Source organism: Callospermophilus lateralis, chromosome 13 (genome assembly GCF_048772815.1).
Source record: "Callospermophilus lateralis isolate mCalLat2 chromosome 13, mCalLat2.hap1, whole genome shotgun sequence".
NCBI lineage: Eukaryota > Metazoa > Chordata > Mammalia > Rodentia > Sciuridae > Callospermophilus > Callospermophilus lateralis.
Genome location: NC_135317.1, coordinates 67,243,798 through 67,267,323, shown reverse-complemented (window position 1 = coordinate 67,267,323; position 23,526 = coordinate 67,243,798). Strand labels below are relative to the sequence as shown.

At 34.0% G+C, this 23,526-nt stretch overlaps 1 protein-coding gene across 3 annotated transcripts in view; it reads right to left on the bottom strand.

Annotated features, from left to right (window-relative positions):
* Ush2a (usherin) overlaps positions 1-23,526 on the bottom strand; it is a 724,044-nt gene that overhangs the window by 665,228 nt on the left and 35,290 nt on the right. For all 3 annotated transcript variants that reach the window (XM_076831652.1, XM_076831654.1, XM_076831653.1), the window contains exon 3: positions 3,549-3,681. In XM_076831652.1, coding sequence (XP_076687767.1) covers positions 3,549-3,681 — 133 coding nt within the window. The remainder of the gene's footprint in view (positions 1-3,548; positions 3,682-23,526) is intronic.

The window sequence follows — 23,526 nt, the reverse complement described above, 5'->3', positions numbered from 1 at the left end:
GCTGACACATAAAGATATATTCAAGTTACAGTAATTAAAATGAAGGTTTTGATCCAAGTATTGACAGATCATTGGAACAGAATAGAGTGTTCAGAAACAAATCTATCTTCATATATGAAGATAATTGTTTTATGATTAAGTAACCACCATAGACTGGTGGAAATGACAATTTTTAAAAATTTGTAGGTAAATTATATATTCAGTTGAGAAAAAAATGGGACTTCTATATTATATTATATACACCCAAATATTTATCCCAGATAAAAAATAGAGCTATATTTGAAACATAATATAATAAAGCTGCCACAATAAAATAAAAGAGAACATCATGGTTTCCTAAGACATTCTGAACAAGACACAAAAATATTAAGTATAAAAGAATTAACAAAATGAATTTCCCTAAAATAAGTATGTTCTCATTATCAAAGAACACCCTTAAGAAAATAAAATTTCAGATGCATCTTAGAAGACAACATTTGCCATCCATGTATCTGTCAAAAAACTCATTTTCAAAATATTGAAAACCTCCTACAAATTAACAAGAAAAAGACAAACTACCCAATTAAAAACTGGCAAAAAAAATAAACAACTTGAATAGGTACTTCATAAAAAAGTCAGATCTACATGGCAAATAAGCACATGAAGGAATTCTCACTATCATTAATCATCAGGAAATGTATCACGCATCCCCAGGAATGGCCAACGATAAAAACATTTGGCAGTACTAAGCATGAAACAGCCAGAATTCTCAAATATTAATGGTTGGGATATCCTTTTTAAAAAACAATTCAAAATTATTTTTTAAAGGTAAAGATATAACTATATACAATATGAATAAACCCTATAGGCATAATACTGAGTGAAAACAACACAGATACCTACGCCATGATTTCATTTTCATGATAACTCAAGAATAGACAATGTCAGTGTGCAGAGAGATCTCTACTCCTACTGTTCTGTGAGGTCTATACTAAATTCCCATGGATAACTTTAGAGTGGGTATTCACTAGGAGTGATTCTTTGAGACACTGGAAATGTTCACAATTTTTTCTACAAGAGTGTCACACAGATACATGACTATTAAAACTCATCAAGTTATACACTTACTAGTTATATACAATTTTACATTCATGTTTTTGCCTTGATTAAACATTTCAAGTAATGTTTTAAATATCTGTAACATGAAATTAGCAGGCCATTTAAAAAAACTGGAGAAAACATATGCAACATATTCTTACCATTAATGAGTTTTTCATAAACAAGAAATTATGGATATAAATATGGATACATACCCTGAATAAGGAATTCACAAATGAAATGCAAGTGATCAAATCATATTTGGACAGCTACTCAAACTTATTAATGGCCAAATAATTCCAAGTCAACATCCCACAATATTTTTCACTTAGGGGAATGGCAAGGATGGAAAAAAATGGATCATCTGTGAGGTTATTTAGTGTTTAAGAAAACAAGAACTTGCCTATATTTTCTGTTTGTTTATTTGTGGGGATGGGGTACCAGGGATTGAATTTAGAAGTGCTCAGCCACTTAGCCACATCTCCAGACCTATTTTGTATTTTATTTAGAGGCCAGGTCTCACTGAGTGGCTTAGCACTTTGCTTTTGCTGAGGAGGCCTTGAACTTTCGATCCTCTTTCCTCAGCCTTGCCTGTATTTTTTAATGAGGTAAATTTTCACAACCTTTCTGGAGATAATCTGATGTTATACATTGGAGTAATAATTACTATGTATTAAAATATTTTAAAAGAAGATTATATATTTCAACCCATATAATTATATTTCAACCCATATAATTAATTATTTTCCCAAGATAAATACACAGAAATTGTATTCTGTGTATTTATCTTGGGAAAATAATTAAAACAACATTAACAATAGTATCATTTGCAAATATAGTTCAGTATATACAAGGCAAGGTGCTAAGCACTGCACTCATTCATTCAACAAATAAATACTGAGCATCTACTACATGCCAGATGCTTGAAAAACAGCCATGTTTTATATGACATTGCCTCATTTTATCTTCATAGTGGCACTTTAGAATATCATCATCATCATCACCATCTTAAAGTTGGAGTAACTATAGTTTAGAGGAATTAATACGTTTGTCCAGGTCATCTAGCGAGTGAGTAAGAAGATGGGGTTGGAACTCAGGAAGATTTTTAACAGTGTATAGTCTTTCGGAACAGTTCAATCAGACAATTGCTCAAATACATATGTATATGTGCATGTGAATACAAGATATAAATGAATAAATAAAAGTATATAAAATGTAAAGATACAGTATTTTCTATCAAATGATCACTGAACTTTGAAAAATTAAAAATAGTCCAAATGTTCATTATGGGAACTTGTTTTCAAAACTTGTTACAACTATACTGTTGTACACAGTGCAGCCATTTTAAACGAGAAGGTACACCTAAATAAGAAGGTATCTTGACATGAAATGTGCTCCGTAACATTTGGAAAGGAAGTATTTATTTTTAGAGGGCTCAGATAAAGCATATGTATCATAATTACCTTTTGAAAATATTATATTTATAACCATATCTCTAGCTGAATGCACTAAAAATTTGGAAGAGCATAAAAAAGTTAAAGTGCACTTCTGAAGATGGAAATATGGAAAATGCTTTCTATTTCATAGTTCCATATTGTTTGAATTTTATTATAATGAGCAGACATTATATAATAACATTGCCATTTTAAAATGGTGGTGTTTTAAAGACCATTGTGCTGGACATTTCCAAGATAATTCTCATTTCAACTTCTGCTCATTTCAGAGGTATACATCATCTTATTAAACTATACATCTCTTTTTAATATCGAAAAACATGAATGACACATGTGAGTTTTTTACATGTGCACTTATTGGTTTAATATGCTGTAATCCTACTTTAACGATGCCCTAAATTAAAATCCAAACAAAACTGGACAGATAATATATTGTTCTTACTTTAAAAATTAAGCAAAATAGAAAAGTTTTAGTTTTAAGGTTTCCCTAGTGTAACGAGTTGAAAAGTAGCCCCCCAAAAGATATGTCCACCTGCAATCTACTGATGTTGCCTTATTTGGAAAAAGGAACTTTGCAAGTGTAATTACGGATGTTGACTATGAGCTCCTCCTTGGTAACAGTGGGCCCTAAATCCGAGGCCCAGTGTCCTTGCAAGAAAAGGGAAGAAGATACAAAGAAGGTCCTCTGAGAGCAGAGCAAACATTGGAGCTATAGAGCTGTAAATTAAGCAACACTAAGGTCTGCCAGCAGCAGCCAAGGAAGGAGAGAGGCACAGAATGTCTTCTCCATCTGAGCTTGCAGGATGAACCAGACTGGCTCAATCCTGTTTTCAGACTTTAGTCCTCCAAAACTGTGAGACTAAATTTTGTTGTATTAATCTGCCACCCAGTTGGGGGTCATTTGTTACAGTAGCCCTAGAAAATAAATGCACTTGAATATTATTTGTTTGACACATTTTTTTCAGGAACAATGTAATTGGAGAAAAATTAATACCATTTCTAAAGTCAGAATCTTACCATTTAAACTCTGTCCTATTCGAATAGTACTGGAAGGAAAATCTGTAATTGAACCACTTAAAGTTGTTGCATAAAAAGCTGTATTATCCTCCTCCAAACCATTGATAAAGAAGTTGATTTTTGTCTGATGCACCTGTAAGAAATGATCACCATTATTATCTTAAGTGCATAAAGTTTTCTAATAACCACATAACTTGAATTCTTTAAAAAGGCGTTATTTCCTTATTTCTCTACTTTATTCTGTTGATAAGAGTGAAGACAATTTGTTTTCATAGCACAATGATACTCCTGCATGTTTATACATCTAGATACAAATCCACATGGTGCAATTTTGTGCTGTGATGGTATCTCCCAGGGTGCTCACAGCAATGTATAATATTTGTCCCATGTTTGTAATAGCACTGATTACCATGCTTGCATAAGTTTTTTGTGCATATGTTGTTTCTTCACATACTAATTAAATTTATTATGACTCTATTTGGAAATAAAGCAGAAATTAATACAACAGGGAGAAATATCCAAAACCATATATACAAAACTGTATTTCATGGGGCTATAATTCAATTTAAGTTACTAGTAGAAAAACACTTCTCATAAATAGTTACCATTTCAGGTGTTTGTAACTAGTTGAAAATTTTTCAGATGTACTTTCCCATTGCAGACTAATGTAAGAATTTGCCAAGCATATTCTAAGCTAATAATTCAAGCAGTCTAATACCTATTTACATTAGGGCTTAGCAAACCATTTCCATAAATAACCAGAGAATATTTTTTTCTTTGCAAATCAAATAATTTGGTTTTGTAGGCCAACAATCCTGGACACAACTGCTCAATTCTGATCTTGTAATGTAAACTCAGTCATAGAAAATAGATAAATAAGTCTGGCTTTGCTCCAACAAAACCCTACTTGCAAAAACAGGTGACCAGTTAGATATGATCTACAGGTTGTAGTTTGATGCTCTCTGAAGTTTACCCAATTAAATTCTATTAAGACTTATGGAATTGAGACATAATCCTCTGAAAAATCAATTCAAACTTTTATGCAGAATAGCTCATAGATCCCATTGACACAAAATGTTTATGCTTGCATTTTTTTTTTTTTTTTTGGTATCAGGGTTTGAACTCAGGGGTACTCAACCACTGAACCACATCCCCAGCCCTATTTTGTATTTCATTTTAGATACAGGGTCTCACTGAGTTGCTTGGTGTCTCGCCATTGCTGAAGGTGGCTTTGAACTTGCTATCTTTCTGTCTCAGGCTCCCAGCTGCTGAGATTACAGTGATAACATGTAATTCAGAATTAAGTAATCAGCCATTTTGACATCAACTTTAGTCTACACAAAGGTGTGTCAATTCAAGTGCTTAAAGGTAAAGGGCACTCCAACCAAAATACCCCTAGGGCATACAAAAGGTTCCAGAAGGGCTGGATAGAGAGATGGGAGAAGAGACAGAAATGGAAATTTAATATTACACAATTAAAAGGTTAGATACAAACACTTTAATTAAAACCAAACCAAACCACAGCATTGAAAATGTTACTCTACTATGGACTTTGAATAATGATGAGGTATCAGTATAGGTTCAGCAATGTAACAAATGTACCACTCTGGTACAGGATTTTGGAGGCAGTTGTATTTGAGGACAGGTTGTACATGGGAACCACCCGCTTGACTGCTGTGAGATTACAACTGGTTTAAAAAATATATTTCTTAAATTATTTTCTGTTCAAATGAATGTGTAATAATTAATAAGGATAAACATTTATTCTTAGACATCTTTAAATCCTTATGTAAATTTTTGCCATAAGAACCTCTTTCATAAATCTCTCAATCAAAAACAAAACAAAAACCTAGAAGTTAATGACATAATTACTTGGTAATTTTCAAAAGTTACCAAACTTAATTTTTCCAATCTGTGCAATCTTCTTTCATATAAACATATTTTTTCTTCAATTCACTGACCTAGTGTTACATATGACTTCATTTCATAACATGGCTTTAATAAACCTAAAATCATACACCAACTTCTCATGGGCCTGGATCTATTCCTCTCTGCTAAGTAGTAGGGCTGATTTTTTTTTTTTTTTTGCATCCCATTTTTTACAGCCTGTTACTGTCATTTGGTGTTTGACTGTTATCATTATAAAAGATACAGGCTTTTCTACTTTGTTATTTGTAGCATTATCTCATGTTTTACAACATCTTTGCGCAACATGCAGGCACATGAAATATAACTCGTGAAAAGTTCTCGGTGGTATTAATGCATAAAAAAGAATGTGGTTCCATCTCTACTGTCTTTACCCAGCCAAAAGCTGATGAACAGCCAATTTTCCTTTATCACATTAGCACAGCCATGAGGGAAACACATTTGTTCTAGTCAGCTACACTAAAGATACTATTACCAATCTAACATATACATGTTTTATATCAGCAGTATTCTCAGAGCATGAGAGAGCCAACAATATATTAACACTAGCATGACAGTTTATTTAAGAAAAGAAAATTGTCTCTGTAGAGGGACAGAAGTTAGAAATGTATGGCTAAAGCTCAGTGTCACTGGTCTAATAAAGGTAATAATTCTTCAGCTTTCTTTATAGCAGGTAACACTCCTGTGACAGTTCTGTCATATCATTCAAATAAAAATGTTGTCTTTTACAAGTTTAAGTGTACCTTTATTTTGAGTCAGATAGAAAGCATGTTTTTGATTTTCTGTATCCACTGTATTATATCTGTAGTCAGGAGTTCAGGACCTATTTTTTTTTTAATCAACTCATCACATATTTGCTTAGAAGAATTCAGTGTCACTTGCAGTGAATTCCATAAGATGTTTTCACTTGGTTGGTACTTAAAAAATGATTAATGTTGATCCCAAGCCACTTTCCTCTATTGTCCCCGCCCCCCTACCAACTACCTTTCTATAAATAAAATTAAATCTTCTTTGGTTTTCTGCACCATGTTTTATGTCCCAAGATCCTCCAAACTATTTTACAATTCTGATCTGGGGCACTATCACAGAGAAACTGAGAAGACTATGGTGGCTTTTTGCAATAGCTCATTCTGATGATCCCCTTGCCAGTTATTGAAGGGAATAGGAATATATACGATGGAATTTCTGATTTGCGAGAAGAAAGCCTTCTTACTGAAGGAAACTTCCCACCTATCTCATTCTCTAACCCTCTGAGGATCAGAGAGGCTTGTGCATGTTTATTGGTGTATCTTGAATGAGGGAACTGGCAAAACCAGTGCAGTTAGAGAAAGGCCTTTCAATCCTCCTCATGAGAGATCAAAATACTTTGGAAAGAAGATGAAGACAAGCAGGTCATTCTCAAGCCTCATTCCCTGGGGGGTTCCTATTTTAATGACTTTCTTTGTGTGTTCCAATAAAATTCTATATTCTTTCCTCTGATGTAGAATTGCTAACACTATCCTCCCATTTGCCTGCCTGGTTAGTAGAAAGTATAATTCAAAAGACAAGAAAGTCACATAATAGCTGAACAGTTACCAAAGGCAAATATCATCAAATCCACCTAGATTAATCAGCTAAAACCACCTGTTCCATGGAAATGCCAGATCTTTTGTTACTCTACTCCTGCTGACCCAGTCTGGGGGTGAAAAAAGGGGAAGAGACCTGTGCTAGCTTAGAAAAGTGGTTTTACCATTCCCTATATCCTTCTAATTTAAAATGAATTCAATAGAATGTCTACCTAGTACCCATGATGGCTCTATGAGGTACACAAAGAAAAGTTATGACCGTTTCTGAGAGAAAATATGCATGACATTTACTAGTATTTGAATCACTATAAATGATGTTGGTTGTGTTAATTTATTTAATTTGATGGTGCTGGGGATCAAACCCAGGGCCATGTACACGCTAGGCAAGCGCTGTACCACTGAGCTGCATCACCCAGCCATTATTTCCTGAATCTTGATGCCATCAGTGAAACACTGCCTTTTTCAAAGAGTTGCTTTGAGAAATTTTTCTGAGAATGTGTGTGTGTGATATATAACATACACTTAGATGTTCTCTATGGAACCTGCCTTCTCAGAATCAACTTAGAAGCCTCCTAAGAGTACCAGTTTTGTTAGCTGGATGGTTCTCATCTTAAAGTCAAACCATTTTAAGCATTCTGGATAACACCTTTTTAATGTATTTAACATGAAGTGATTTGGCAACATATTTTAAGTTCAAATTCAGCCCCCGAAGATGATGACAGAGGACACGAATATAAAGAACATCATCTTGAATGTTAAGGTATTCAACACATAGAAAAAAATCAAGCCACTGTGATATGAATCAGAAGGAAAAACTTTATGGAGGAGAAAAGTCTTAGACTTTCTGAAATAGCAATTGCCCTGAAATAGAAATTTCTATTTCTAAGTGAAAGGATTTGCATAAAAGATTCCACTATACTATCTGTAATTTTTAAGCATAAGACAATTTATCCTGAAAACTCTACAAGGTTATTTTAAAATATCGCATGTATGTTACATTCCCCTGCCTGAGAACACATGGAATTCCACCTCCCAATTACTTACCATCCCCAAACTAAGGTCTTCTGAGATTTTCCTCACTTATCTCATCAGATTTTATTTCCATCATTCAACATCAGCCAACTTCCAGCCAAATTGAAATCGGTAAGACTTCCTCACTGTCTGGTGATCATGCAGTATTTAACACTGTCTCCAGAATTTACTCAAGCTCTTTCTCTGGACTTTACTCAATTTTCAACACTTTTGAAATATACATCTGAAGTCCTGTATCCTTCAATAATCCTTTGTCAACTACTTCAGCATTGTAAAAGCAGTTAGCATTTATTGAAATATTAGTATGTCAGGCAACATTTAAAACATTCTCTATTTCTTCTTTATATCTTTACATCATCCCAAGGCAAGACTGCTATTATCTCAACTTTATACATACATGGAATCAGAGAATTGACAACAGAAGTTATTCAAGGTCATAGAGGTGGTCAAATGATACCAGAGCCTGTTTGAAACAACTAGTTTTAATTAGTCAATTAAATCCAATTAGCATTTGGAAATAGCAGCCATTTAGTTTATTGGACCCATTCATTGAGTCTCTTCTATAATTCTGTCTAGCGTTGGATTCAGGTGTGATGTCAACGCCTCCCACAATAATAAGGGTAATGTACCTTGCATGGTATCATCACTTACCATGTGCCCAGCATTGTACTGAACATTTTACATATATCATCTGGCTGACCTCTCATTTTGCAGTGTTATTATCCCACGTTTAAGAAAGAGGATACCGGGGCTTAACTATTCTAGCATTAAGCCTCTGCAGACTTCCGGAACACTTTCATCTTTGAACAGCTTTTATTATTATAAATGGCTGAACCAAAAGGTATCCTCTTAAAACTTCAGTTCATAAGTCTTACAATTTAGAACATACTAAATAAATCTAATCTCTTATTCCATGTGATAAAAAGAAGAATACCATCCATCTCCTAAGTCTTTTTCTGGATAGATGTGCTCAGTTTCTGTGATGTTCTAAATATGGCATAGTTTTTAGCCTCTTCTTAAAATGTCACTTCAGGAATGGTACAATCTCTAGATACCTTTCAAAATGTTAAAGGATTATAATTTAATACAATTCAAAATCACTTGCTAGGATTTTTGACAGTGGCATCATGTGGCTAAGATTACTAAATTAAATTGAGCTGACTGTTAACTAAAATACCCAGTCTTTTTTTTATTGCATCATTTCTAAGTCATATATACCCATCATATACATATGCAGCTGGTTAAGTGGACCTCAGGGCAAGAATAGTATTTGTGTGTGCTATATTTCATCCTGTTATATTTAGGCCATTGCTCTGGACTGTCAAAATCTCTGTGGATGCTATGTCTGTCAACCAATGTGCATACCATCCCTCCAAGATTTATATCATTTGCAAATTTGATGAGCATGACTTTCATGCTGGGAGAAGCTCAATAAATTCTGATTAATTGATACCTCAAATAAAAACCACTAACACTATTTACATTATATTACAATTCTAAGTAGAGAGAAAACACACTGATTTCTAATGAACACAGTGTATCATATGAGGAGTCTTCACATGTTTTCCAGTGCTCTTGTTTATTAACATGGGTTTTTATATAATTACAAATAAATTCCCAGTCTATTAAATATTCTCAAGCTATATTTATACAAACAATATGAAATAAGGAATGAAGATAATTATTCATAAAGGTTACTTTTGCAGAAATTCACCATGTAGGTTGCACATAAGTATTTGGAAAATTTGGAAAGTACACATATACCCACTAGTGAGTCAAGGAATAACTGCTTGAACTTTCATTTATTTTGACTGTATTATTTTGACGCAGTGTGGAGATGAATTTACATGCAGATACCTTCAAGGTTTTTTCTGGTTTTGATTTTTCTTTTGCATTTTCCATAAACTCACATAAAATTTTCCAGCTCTTGCTCCTCCCCTCCCTTGGCCTTCCAACTACGCATATCCTCTTATGTTTTCTCCCTATGTCAGATAAATTCTTGAAGTAATCTACAGCAAAGCCTATGTGTGTAACATTTCCAACCTGGGCTTGATGCTTTGGATATGCTCTTCTCCCTTTGGTATCTATGAAAGGTCTCCAAATGCTGCAATCTCCCAAGGTCAAGCCCCCAGTTTAATCAATTTCTAAAAAGTTCACATTGAAATGTCCAAATAATTTATAGCTTATTTGAAACAAGTACAATTCCCTGCCCTTAAAAAGAAGTTAACTTCTTTTTTCCTCCATGTTTGTGGAGAAAACTCCTCACTAGACCTTTTACTAAAATCCAGTAACTGTTTTGAAAATAGTTCTGTTGTTTGAATATGTGATGAGCATGTTGTGATCCTACTTATATGGGATATGTAAAACACAGACCTTTTCTTCTACTAATTTCAATTATAATGGAAATTGTTACTAAAAATACTTTCAATGCAAGGTGGTAAATGCATGAAATAAAGCTGAGTAAAGTGATGAAAGCCAAAGAGGAGAAAGAAAAATCATCTTGGAAGTTTCTTCTTGAAATTCTTCCCTATTTCTCTTTCCTGCAACAGAGATATTCCTCAAATGAGATGTCTGTGTTTGGTTTGTCAATCTATCCATAAGGCAGATCAACTAATAAGTATTTTTTTAAGTAATAAAAAAGAGACTATTTCACAATTACAGGAAAGTTGCAGGAAGAGTACAAAGACTTTTTTGAACCTTTTAAAATTCCGACTGACATAAAGACCCATTACCCCTGAGTACTGTAGCACATATTTGCTACAGAAAAAAAAGACATTCTCCTAACTAAGCACAATATAACCATCAAAACTAGGGAATTAATATTGATACAGCTTTACCGTCTTATCCTCAGAAGCCATTTTTGACAATTGTCTAAGAGATGTATTTTCATTTCTTCAGTTATCCTGACCCTTAGGTATCCTTTGATATGGAAGGGTTCCTGAATCTTCCTTTGACATTCACAGTCTAAATACTGCTAAAGATTACAGCCCACTTACTTTGTAGATAGCTCATCAATTTGGGTTTGTCAAATGTTTCCTCGTGATTACATTCAGGTGACACAGTGATCTCATTACATCTTATTGTGTGCTACATCATTTCTATTTGTTCCATTATTAATGATGTTAACTTTAATTGTTTGCATTAATGGGTATCTGTGAGGCTTCTCCAGTATAGAAATACAATTTTCCCTTTTGCAATTAATAAACATTTTGTGAGCAGACACACTGGGACTATAAATTTCCTTATTAAACTTTCAGTGTTATTTATTTTTATCAGTAGAGACCCATGAATCTATTCTACTCAGTGGAATATAATACATTGCTCTCAATACATATTTCAATGCTCAAATAGGTCCATGTTTGGACCGTGGAGGCCCCTATTAAGCTGTGTCATACTGACATGACACATGTATTCTATGTCATAGAACCTCATTCTCATATTTGTTTTTAGTATACTCTTGCTTTCTGACCTAAGATGATCAAGGCTTACTTTGTACTTTCCTGTCTCAACCCTGAAATCAGCCATTTCACCAACAGATCACAGGTTTTTTTTCTCAGTGTTGAATGGAATTTAGAAACAAATATTCAGTACCAATTCCACTCATGTGCTATAGATGTTATTGCTTGAGGCTTTCCTCTTCCTCTCTGTGGACACAAGTAGAGAATGTGAATAGAGACTGATGATAGCACAGAGAAAGATTAACTAGAGGTACACAAAGACTTCTATATTTTTTCTAAACATCCATGTGTCTGTGTAAATATATTTATATGCACACACATTATACACACATGAAATAAGATTAACAACTTCAATTCTAATTCAATGTCCTAAATTCACTCTCTTCTTTCCTCTTTCCATATCTGTAATAACCTCCTTTGGAAGGAAGATACCTGGTTCCCATCATCATTAATTTATATATTTAATTGATTAATTTTCCTGTACATAAGTAATCTCCAGTTACCCCTCTCTCCACCAAAGACATGTCTTCATATATCAAATTCTGAATTTTCCTTTTCCATTGGGCTGTTATTCTCTTTTGTTAGATACTTTTCTTTGCCTAGAGTTATAAATTCTGAAGTGCCCTGGGGTTAGTCCTTTTCCCTTCTTTCTGCTTATATACTTTCTCTTGATATTGTCTTCACTTTTGACTATATAAATACTACCTCAGATTCATTATTCCCAAATAATTATTTCTAGCTCAGACAACTAATATAGAATGCTATATCCATCTTTCTATTCAACAGCTCTTCTTGGAATCTCCTCACAGCTCACCACCTATCCTGCTATGAGGGTCTCTGCTGGCCCAAGCCACTACCCCCTCTCCCCTCTACTTCTTGGGTAGACTGTAAGCAGTATCCTTGGTTTGTTCCCCTCACTCTCAAGAACACAGCTCACACACTCTTGCTAAAGCAAAAAGAGATCATCCATATGCACACACTTATACTCTTTTTGTAAAAAAAAAAAAAAAAAAACAGATTCTTCAGCCAGTTCTTACCCTAAGTAAAAGACAAAGATCTACCAAGCCCTACACAATCTGGCTCTGTTACTCTTCAGTTTATGCTGTTAGGTTGCCCCTGTGGTCTCTCTGTTCTAGCTACTGCCCTCCTCGCTGTTCCTCAAATATTCCAGGTACTTTGTGCTTCCAGGTATGTGCATTCTCTATTCCTTCCTTAGACATTATTCTGATAGACATCTGCAGGCTTACTCCCTGAAGGAGTTTTCTCCTTCAGGTATTTCCTCAAATATTATTTAGCTAAACCTCTTCTTACTACCCCCATGGAAACCTATGATCTCCTAATCCTTAAAATTTTCTTCCTGTCAGATTATCTTCCTTATCCACACCTGTCATATTGCTTATTTATTGTGCTTCTTTAGCAATACTTTCCTTTCTCCGCCTAGAATATGAACTCTATGAGAGCAGGATTAGTTTGTTGTCCTTTTGCTGCTTTGTTCCCTTGGCACTTCCTTATTTCCTAGAGCAGTCATTACTTAGTTATCACTGGGCACTCAGGGAAACTGCCTTGAATGAATGAACTTTCATCTAAACAAACAGGAGTTAGCAAAGCATGAGAGTGGTGGAGGAATAAGTGAAAGAAAAGACAAAAATCTCAAAAAAAAATGTAAAAACGGTTGTTACACCAAGACTTCAACTGATCCTGATCAACGTCACCACCCCCCCATGCCACCTTTTTTTTTTCCTTTGGTTTAAAAATCTTGAGTGATTGGCTTTAATTTTGATTCTAGAAGCAGGCAATACTTCATTGCACAAAATAGATTATTTCATTCACCAATTTCCATTCTTTTAATATCTTTAATAAATAAAGATTTAAATTTAAAATCACCTTTCTCACTTTTACACCAAATACCTGGCTTTTGTTATCATCTCTTTATATTGTAGTGATGAAGTTGCATATCATTAAGTCAGATCATTCCTGTAGAAGGGTAATGAAAATGGTAGATTCAACATTCAGAGAGTAAACCAAAGGTCAGCTCAGATGTGAGCTCACTGCTGAGCTCAACTAAGAGTAGTTATCAATCAAGCCCTTGACATATAGCTATATAGAAAATCATGTTTCTGTAATCTAAAAAACTAGATTTCAAATTAGTATTTAATCACTGTGCTCTTAACAGCCATTTGTAGAAGAGTCTTACACATAAACAAAACAGAGGTCAATGCCCACTTACACTATGCAGAAGCTTTATCTGCTGAAATGTCCAATGATGATGGGATATCCCATTAAATGAAAGGCTTTATTAATTTTATATTCTAAAAATGCTTGATTTTCCATAAGTACCTATCTGCTAGCCATATGTACCCTCAAATATTATTTAGATCCAAAGACAGCACTGAGAAAAAATTACTAAAAATGTTTCATAAACTAAATGAAGAAGTCATTTTTAAGTCAAAGGAAAAATATGCTCTTTCACTTACTTCAGAGAAATGAATCATAAAATCTGATATGCATTGTTTTATTTTTAAAGATATGCTAGAATTGAGAATAAGGTCTTCACAGTGACACTTATTTAAAGGTCCTCTTTGTCCTGAAGCTGGTCAGGTAGTAATTGTCTAGTCTTTTGTTAGTTAGCAATGGTGAAACTCACACATTTAATTAGGATTAAAAAAGAATACAGAAAGAAGGGACTAAACAAAATATTCATCTTTTATGCAAGGATATTTGAGCCCTAAACAAAAAAAAATAGCTATTTATGGGACAAATGCATACTATTCAACAGTTTCCTGTCTTTTACCCCTTTTAAAACCAGAAAAAAAAAATTAGATCATTCCATGAATTGAGAAAAAAATAAATGAACATTTACATTATCTGAAGAACTTCATTTTGGCAATTAGATTGCAAGATTTGAGCAGCAATCTTGAAAATATTCATTGTTTTCATATTCAGTTCAATTCTTACATATATTTTCCTATGCCATTTTTCCCCAAGTAAGCAGAAGTTGCTCCCCCACCAAAAAAAGTTTCAAATTTGGTGGGGCTGTGTATTTAGAATAGCTCTTCTCTCTTTGCAAAGCCTGGATTAGATTTCCACAAAGGTTGACAGGTCTCAGAAATGTGAAGTCCAGATAATAAAAGTTGGTATGAAAAACATTCAGGTTTCTTGTTGTTCATTAGAAAGAAAAATAATGAGCTTATAAGTACTCTCAGTATATTGTCATATAAAGCAAAGAATGAGAGTGGGTATTAAAGGGTGAAATGATTAAAAGGTAAGGGTGACAATTACTATGGTTGTAATAGCTAATATAAAAATCAGCATAACATCCATTGTCTCTCACATAATACTTGCTGTTCTACATATTCATTGGTGCTTTGTTTCTCCTTGCTCTTGTAACAATGGATGTTTGTAAATCAGTATAACTTCCCACCCATGTAGATATAATGAGGTGGTAGCTTACCTCTACTTTTCACAAATTCACCTTTGAATCATAATTTATGAATACCATTAGTCGTGGGGATTAAGAGACATGGGATTACTGAAATCTGTTATACAGATCTTAGCTTAACTATGAACATGGCAGGGAGATCTTAGCATCACACACACACACACACCAAAATTATATCCAATAACTTTCTATCATAGTGTCCTATTTTAATTCTTTGAATACTACTTTTATCTCAATATATTTCCTATTTAGGGTTTTTTTTCCTCTCTTCATTCATCCCTCAACATGCATATATACACATACAAAATAATATGAACTCGGTTAACTGCAGTAGTCTTAACACGCAGAACAAAGTCCTTTGGTTCAAATTGAATGTTTTATATAATTTCTATGATTTCTTCCCTATCCATTCTGTTACATCTTATGACGCTTCTACTAGGTGGACACTGTATCTGTCTTTAGATGTGTTTCTGCTCATCCTAAACTGGATCTAATCATTGTGAGACAAGAGTAGGTGAACAACTCATTTTCTTGGCAAGGAGACTCTGCTGCCTCCTGGTTCCATTCACCTGCCTTCTCATGGCCTTAGAGCCCACATTCTGTTCTCCAAATTGAGGTCAATTTTCTCCACTGCCTGATGTCTGGTGATGGAGAAGAGCCTTGGGAAGCTGACCCATACTGTTGCTGCCAAGTGCTATTTGCAATCCAGGTCCTCAGCAGTCATACCCATTCGTCCCTTGCCTCTGGAGTCTGTCATCTCTCTGTTTGCAGCAACCACAACTCAATATTGTTCCCTGCCAGGACTTTTCTCTGCATATATGCTTTGGGTTATATTATCCTCTACCTATTTGCTTTCCATTTTCATGGATTTTTTAATATTAACTGTACTCTTTTGTATACCTTACAGCAGCAACACATTTGATCAGCTGCTGATGACTAATCAGGTTAAATTTAAAAATCCTTTTTTATTCCAGTAAAAAATAGCAGAGAACTAATAAACTATAAGCAATGAACATAGTCAATACTTAAGTGTTTTGTTTTCCATGCACTTGAGATTCTCAAAGTTTCACTTTACTATTAGGATTTCACACTACCAGGAATCAGTGTCTAAATCATTTATGCCATCAGACTAGCTAGATGACAATAAGTTGTCAACAGATTTCCCAAGGATTTCTCAGAGGGACTCCAGTCTTACAAGGGGAAGAAGTGTCATTGCATCTGAATCCAACCATTGTACCAATTGACCTGAAGCTGGAAAGTTTCTATTTCTCTAAGGAAAAGAAAACAATTGAAAAGCTGGAGCTATCCAATCAAACAAATTACATTTAACCTCCCCAGGGGGCTCCAGCACTCATGCTCTGAGCAGATGTTAGAAGGAATATATATATTTTAATGGACAAGCTTATCATGGGATGCTGCAAAGGAACTGAGGACAAAATGAATAAAACAAATAATTGAAGCAAGGAGCCTCATGTTTAAAAATGCAAACTTATTTGAAATAGTATTTTATATGGGCTTGAATTCAACCATTGTCACTTAAAATTACATACTTATTAAGAGAAGAATTGATACAGAATTCCAGTTGTATTTCAGGTTTTCATTAATGATATGCAAGTCTGTAAGTGAAATCTGAAGATGACACCAAATTAATAGCTACTGTAAAAGTCACTGAGAAATAAAATAAGAGAAAATTACCTAGGCTGGAAACTAGGGGCAAGTTTCTCTCTAGTTAAGTGGAAGATCATTCAGTGCGTACATTTTAAATAGAGTATCTTCCAACTAGCCCAAAATGTTTACCAATGTTGCTATTACTACTTCCTATTTACCAGGAAACAACACTCTCTGCAAGAGGCAGAGTATGAGGTGGGATTCTGAAAAATCAGAAACCACAGATGTTAAAAAAAGAACAAGGAAAAAGTAATATGGGATGTGAAAGGAGGCCAGTGTATGTATGCTTCTTAATTCATATGACAAGTTAAGAGAATGTGAACTATTTTGAAACAAATTCTAGTTATTTTCTGGGATGCAATAGATTTCAGAGAACAATGAGTATAAATACATCTGTGGAGAGGAAAGAATATCACTGAATTTAGAGTAAGATAAAAACATGGGAGAAAGAAAACCAGAACAATGAGTTTAAACATTTTTTTTAACTAATTAGAGGGTGGATGTGGTGGCTCAGTGGTAGAGCACTAGCCCAGCATGTGTGAGGACTGGCTTCCATCCTTAGCACCACATAAAAAAATAAGTAAATAAAATAAAGGCATGTATATGTATAATATATATACATTATATATTTATATATATATATATATATATATATATATATATATATATATATATAATACATATGGTATATATATATATAATACATATGGTAATACATAATATATACAATACTATGTATAATATATAATATAGATAGTAATATATAATATAAATATATATTTATATTATATATTCATATATAATATATATTTAACTAATTGGAGAAAAGAAAACAATGGACTACATAAACAGCATTAATGGAGGAGACTACAAAATAATCACCAATGGGAAAGAGGATAAGGAAGATTTATATAGAATTTAGCAAAGCTGTAAATGTTCACAAATTATTCAAAAAATAGCTTGAGCTATGCATTTCAGCACACATCACTTCTCATTATCATCAACTTTTACCAAATTCAATTTTTTTACTTGCTTATATATTTACTTATATTTAATATTCAATATACAATAGATATTTTCTGTGTCCTTTGCATATATAAAGACATAAAAGCACTTGCCTTCAACAAATTAAAAAGTCTGATTTATGCAAAATCTACTAATGTACAATAAAATCTACCCATGTAATCATTATGTTTACATAATTATTTAAACTTACTTAAACTTATTAATTTAAACATAATTCGATAATTATCATGTAAACATAACTTGGTCAATTTCACTCCCCATTACTACCTCTTACCTTTTACTCTTCTCTCCCACTTGTTCCCTTCATCTACCCTAATAATCCTCCTTCTAGCTTTCACATACAAGAAAACATAGGACATTTGTCTTAAGAATGATTTTTTTTATGAAGGATGTTGCATTTGAACTGGTCACTGAAACACATATAAAGGAAGTGAGAATTCAGAAAGAAATGTACAAAGGTGGAGAAACCGCATGAAGGCAGCTATAAAGACCTTTGATGGAGGTCATGAAGCACATATGTTTAAGACACTCAAAAAATATTGGGGTCAAAGTTTAAAGTATGCAGAAGGATGATGAGTTGCAGATGTCATCTGATAAATTTCAAAGGATCTTGAACATCTTGCTAAAGGAAAGGAAGAATTCATTCTCCAGGATATAAGTGACAGTGAGCACAAGATTGATTTATGCAAAGGAAGAATGTAATCACAGTTGTAGAAAGAAACAGTTTTTACTATGTAGGTCATTTAAAGAGATAAAAATGCTATAGGAAAAAAAAAAGGAAGAGGGAACAATTAAAAATATTACAATATACAAAACACAAATTAAGGAAGATTCCAACTACAACTTGCATCCATATTGTAAAGACATTTTTTTAAGATTATTATAATAATACTTATCATTATAAGATTATTATAATACTTATTTTAGTTCTACTAGTCTCCAAAATAGCAGTGAAATTCAGTTTTCCAATTAATTTATCTAATAAACTTGCTTTTTTCTTTAATTTCCTCCTGCTACACATTTCACCCATTAATGCCTCTCATCTGTATTCTGAAAGAAGCTTCTTAATAGATTGTCCTATTTCCAACTCCATCCCAATCTCAGATGATGCCACCATTCATTGACTCACTTATTCATCCATTTATTAAAATATATTTATTGATAATTGACCACATTCAGACATGATGCCGAGTCCTGAAGGAAACAATAGTAAATAAGGTAAAATCTTTGACCTAGAAGTTTTAGAGTTTAGTGAGGAACAAAATAGAACCATGGAGTTAATTGTGATGATTTCACAAGAAGAATGAGTGCCTCTCTATTCAGATTGATAGTTTTAAAAGGCTTCTTGAAGAATTTGATGCAAAAAGAGTTAAAGGTGAAGTAGGTTTAAGTTGTGTGCATAGTAGGGGACATCACTTGTAGTAAAGAACAGAGGAAGTTATACACATGTAAGGAAATGACTGCATTTGGAGAACAACTCAATGTTCCCGGAATGAAATGTATAAAAAGAGTCCTCACAGGACATGGGGTTGTGCAACTGTTGTGCAGGTGTCTTCTATTCAAGCTAAGGAAGCTTAAAACTTAGAATACTACTACTTGATTTATGAAAGCTCATTGATGGCACTGTAGTAATGTAAATTTAGGAATAACAGATTTGCAATTATGAGTATTAAAAAGAGTATTGGAAGTCATGATTGTGAATGGGGTTTCCTAGGGAGAGTATACAGAAAAAAAAAGGTACATGTTAGGCAAGGGACTATGAAGAGAAAGACCTTTGGAAAGGAGTTTTAATGTATCTTGAATATGAGAGGAAGAAACAATGTTGGCCACTAATCTTATAGAATGGATGTCTGTAGAAAACAAATAAGATAACAACTCAAGACATTAGGGCTGGGGTTGTGGCTCAGTGGTAGAGCACTTGCTCAGCATGTGTGAGGCACTGGGTTCGATTCTCAGAACCACATTTAAATAAATTAAAAATTAAAGGTCCATTCACAATTAAAAAAAAACTCAAGACGTTAATAGAAGCTAATATTTCCTAATGAAAAGAGAGCAAGATACTCATCGAAAAAAAGTTTATCATATTCCCAAGGAAAAATATAAACATTAACACCAAGATATATGCTGGCTGTCCCAGAATTTGAACAATAATAGTAGAAAACTATAAGAATGTTTAAGACCAGCCTGAGCAACAGCAAGACCCTGTCTCAAAATTTTAAAATAAATAAAAAGGACTGGGGATGTTGCTCAGTGGTCAAGTGCCCCTGGGTCAATTCCCAGTTGGAAAAGAAAGAAAACAATCTCTTCATAAATATGATACAGTTTATCAAAAACTCAGGAATGAGAGGGAATATGAAAAGAATTTTATAGTAATTCAGCATTGTTTATCAATACAGGCATTAGACATTTTCAACATGTAAGAATTCAGAAAGTATATCACCAGTCATTTTCCCTTTCAAAAAAATGAAAATGTTTTCACTACTTAGAAGGGTCTAACAAATTAAGAAATTAGATAATTGTTTTATAAAAGATGCTCAATGAGTATTGGATTCATTTAAATATTCAATACAACTTTTAAAATGATCGGTTATAAAATGTTACAGTGCTTGAAATAAAACCAACAATTTTAATATAAATATTTTGCTATAATATACTGGCATAAGAATCCCTACTAATTCCCACAAATACTGGGATGTGAGAAGAAAGAATGGTAAAAGCAAAGGTATAATAACTCTCTTATTTTCATGTGGGAATTAACAACCTCTTATCTGAAATTTGTGAATTAAATAATACAGTTTAAATTATATTTATATATCAATTTAAATACTAGTATAAATAAAAACGAATTTTATTCCTTTAAATTACTAAAGAGAAAACACTCTTAAGTATATCAAAATACTTAATTATCAATAAAAATATAAACCTCTTCATTGAAAAAGAAAAAGCAATGTACAGAATTTGATCACAAGAAAAATATATATATATGGTTGATCAATAAGCTAAATAACTAAGACATGCCAAGTGAATTATTTTGTTCAAGAGATGGGAAAAATGAAAAAGGTAATTCCCTCTATTGACTAGAATTTAAGGAACAGGCATGCTGGTTCACTTTTGGGAGGAGTCCGAATTGGTCAAACTATTTCTAAAGGCAATTTGTCAATATGTAACAAAATTAAGTTAAGCACACTCTTTGAACAAATAATTGTACCTTTGAAATTTACCCTGGGGCTGCACTGAGGGTTCAGCTCCAACTGGAAATCTTTAATTCATAATGGTCTTAATCTACATACCTGTTTGCTTTCTTCAATATTTTTCTGCAGTTTATATATAGGAATTAAAAAGGCAGCCAAGGGGAGATCCAGGGTGGCAGATTAGAGGAAGTCTGCCTTATCAGTTGCTCTATGGCTCAGGATTCCAAGAGCACTGCTTCTCAGGCTGGTGAAAGAGGGAATTCACTGAAATTCAATACCAGACAGTGTCTTAGAGACTCAGAAATGTGCCTGCATTGAACAAAAATTAAGAAAGAGTATATTGGGTCTAAACCAGTGTGGCAATGATGCTGCTTCACCACAGAGGGAAGGGATAATATAAACAGAGAGGAACCCAATAGACAAATTCAGCACAGAAGAAATTTGTAAATCAATCTATACCCAAAGGATTTAAAAACAGCATACTACAGGGACACAGCCACATCAATGTTTATTCACAATAGCTAAACTGTGGAACCAACCTAGATGCCCTTCAGTAGATGAATGGAATAAAAAAAAAATGTGGCATATATACACAATGGAATTTTTGTTTTCTCTGATATAAGGAGTCTGACTCATAGTGGGGTAGGAAGGGGGAGCATGGGAGGAATAGATGAATTTTAGATAGGGCAGAGGGGTGGAAGGGAAAGGGAGGGGGTAGGGGATTAGCAAGGATGGTGGAATGTGATAGACATCACTATCCAAATTACATGTATGAAGACACGAATTGGTGTCAACATACTTTATATACAACCAGATATGAAAAACAGTGCTGTATATGTGTAATAAGAATTATAATGCATTCTGCTGTCATTTATTTTTTAAAAAATCAATTAAATTTAGATCAAAAAAGCAGCCTGCACTTAGTCGATCTAGAGGATGATCAGTGAACTGATGTCGGAGAAGTGCTCTGTCTCACTCCCCTGGCAAGCAGAGAATTGAAGTGTGAGCCACCTTGAGGGAGACATGCTGCAGCTTACTACTGTGGGAGCCTTGGCAATCACAGTAAACAATGCCACACTGTCCTGGCAAGTACCTACCATGTGGCCTAGGGTGTAGCTAGGAGAATGTGAGTGAAACACTCACTGAGAAGATTATACCCAGGGGAATTGAGTCAGAAACTCAGAGGGGAATGCAACTCACTTTTGGAAGACTCCTGTTACTAGCTGAAGAGGATCAGGACACTGAACAGGCAGCCATAACAACACTCAGGGACGAAGCCTGGGAGAGCCACGTTCATGGGCAATGGATATGTGTGAGACCTTTGGAGGAAAAATCTTGGGAGACTCCTGAGATTCACACTCCCAGCAGAGATCAGCATCTTCCTGGCCATCCAGGTGTTTTTGTCTAATCTCCCCAGAGAAGGTGCCACACAACAAATTCCCTAAGGTCTGGTTAGACCTGAGCTCCAGTGGCTGGAACTCCCCACTTATGTTTAGAACTCTGCAGGAATCCCGCCTTGGAAATACATCCCTCTAGTCTACCCACACAAAACTCCAATTGACAGTATTTCCCAGTCCCCTCTCCATTATACTAGTAAGAAGGAAAGTTGGGAGCCATTTCGATGAGGTTAAGTTTTAGTTCACTCCAGTTAGCATATCTCAGTGAGCAACATAAAAAGAGGAAGGTATTAAAAGTCATTTCTCTCTCTCAATACATAGCCCAAGAAGAAAGGGAAAAGAGGACATGGGTAGTGACAATCCATCTTTCTAGACAGATTTTGACCATATCAGTGAATACAATTCTTTCATTTTCATTAAAATTTTTTTTTCCTTTTTCTGTGTTTTTTTTTTCTTTCTATGCAGATTGGTGTACACACACACACACACACACACACACACACTTACATGTTTTTTCTTATATTTAATCATTTTAATAATAATTTTTCCTTATCCTTTGAGAGTTAGGGCTTTTTGTTTATTTTGATTTTGTTTCTTTCTCTTGTTTCTCTTCCTCTCCTTTTTTATTCTCTATTTATAGCCAAATTCTCTTGTTCTTTCTTTCCCTTTAATTTTTTCCTCCTCCTATATAGCTATCACTTGCTACATCTCTTCTGCATTCTATCTGTCCACAGTTTGAATATTCTGAATTTTATTTTACCTTCATATAACTTTTTCTTTTCTCTTAATGAATTCTATTTTGACCATCTTTTAGAACTATTTTGTTTGTATAACTCCTGCCCTACCACTCATATTCTTGCTGCTGTTAGTACTGTGGATGGCATGGTTGACATCCGCTGTTTAATACCAGAGCTAGTTCACGACTATTTATTGTTTTTACTTTGGCAACTGTCAATCACACCATTCCCATTTCTGTGGTAATTAGGGTGGCATATATCATAGTGGGCACTGGCAATTTATATTAATGCTGTATATTGTTTGCCTCAGTTGTTCCTAATGTTTTCCTCTTTTCCAGAAGTTCTGGAAATCTACAGTGATACTAGAAGTGCTAAGAGTTGAGGCTTTGCTGCTGAAATAAACTCAGCCAAGAAACAGTGCAGTTTATTATACACATAAATTAACCATATTTGAACTTCAACAATACTTTAATACAAAGAATAGAAGAGACAAAAAAAAAAACCCCAAACTAATGACCAGGCCCTGAGTAGGAATAGGT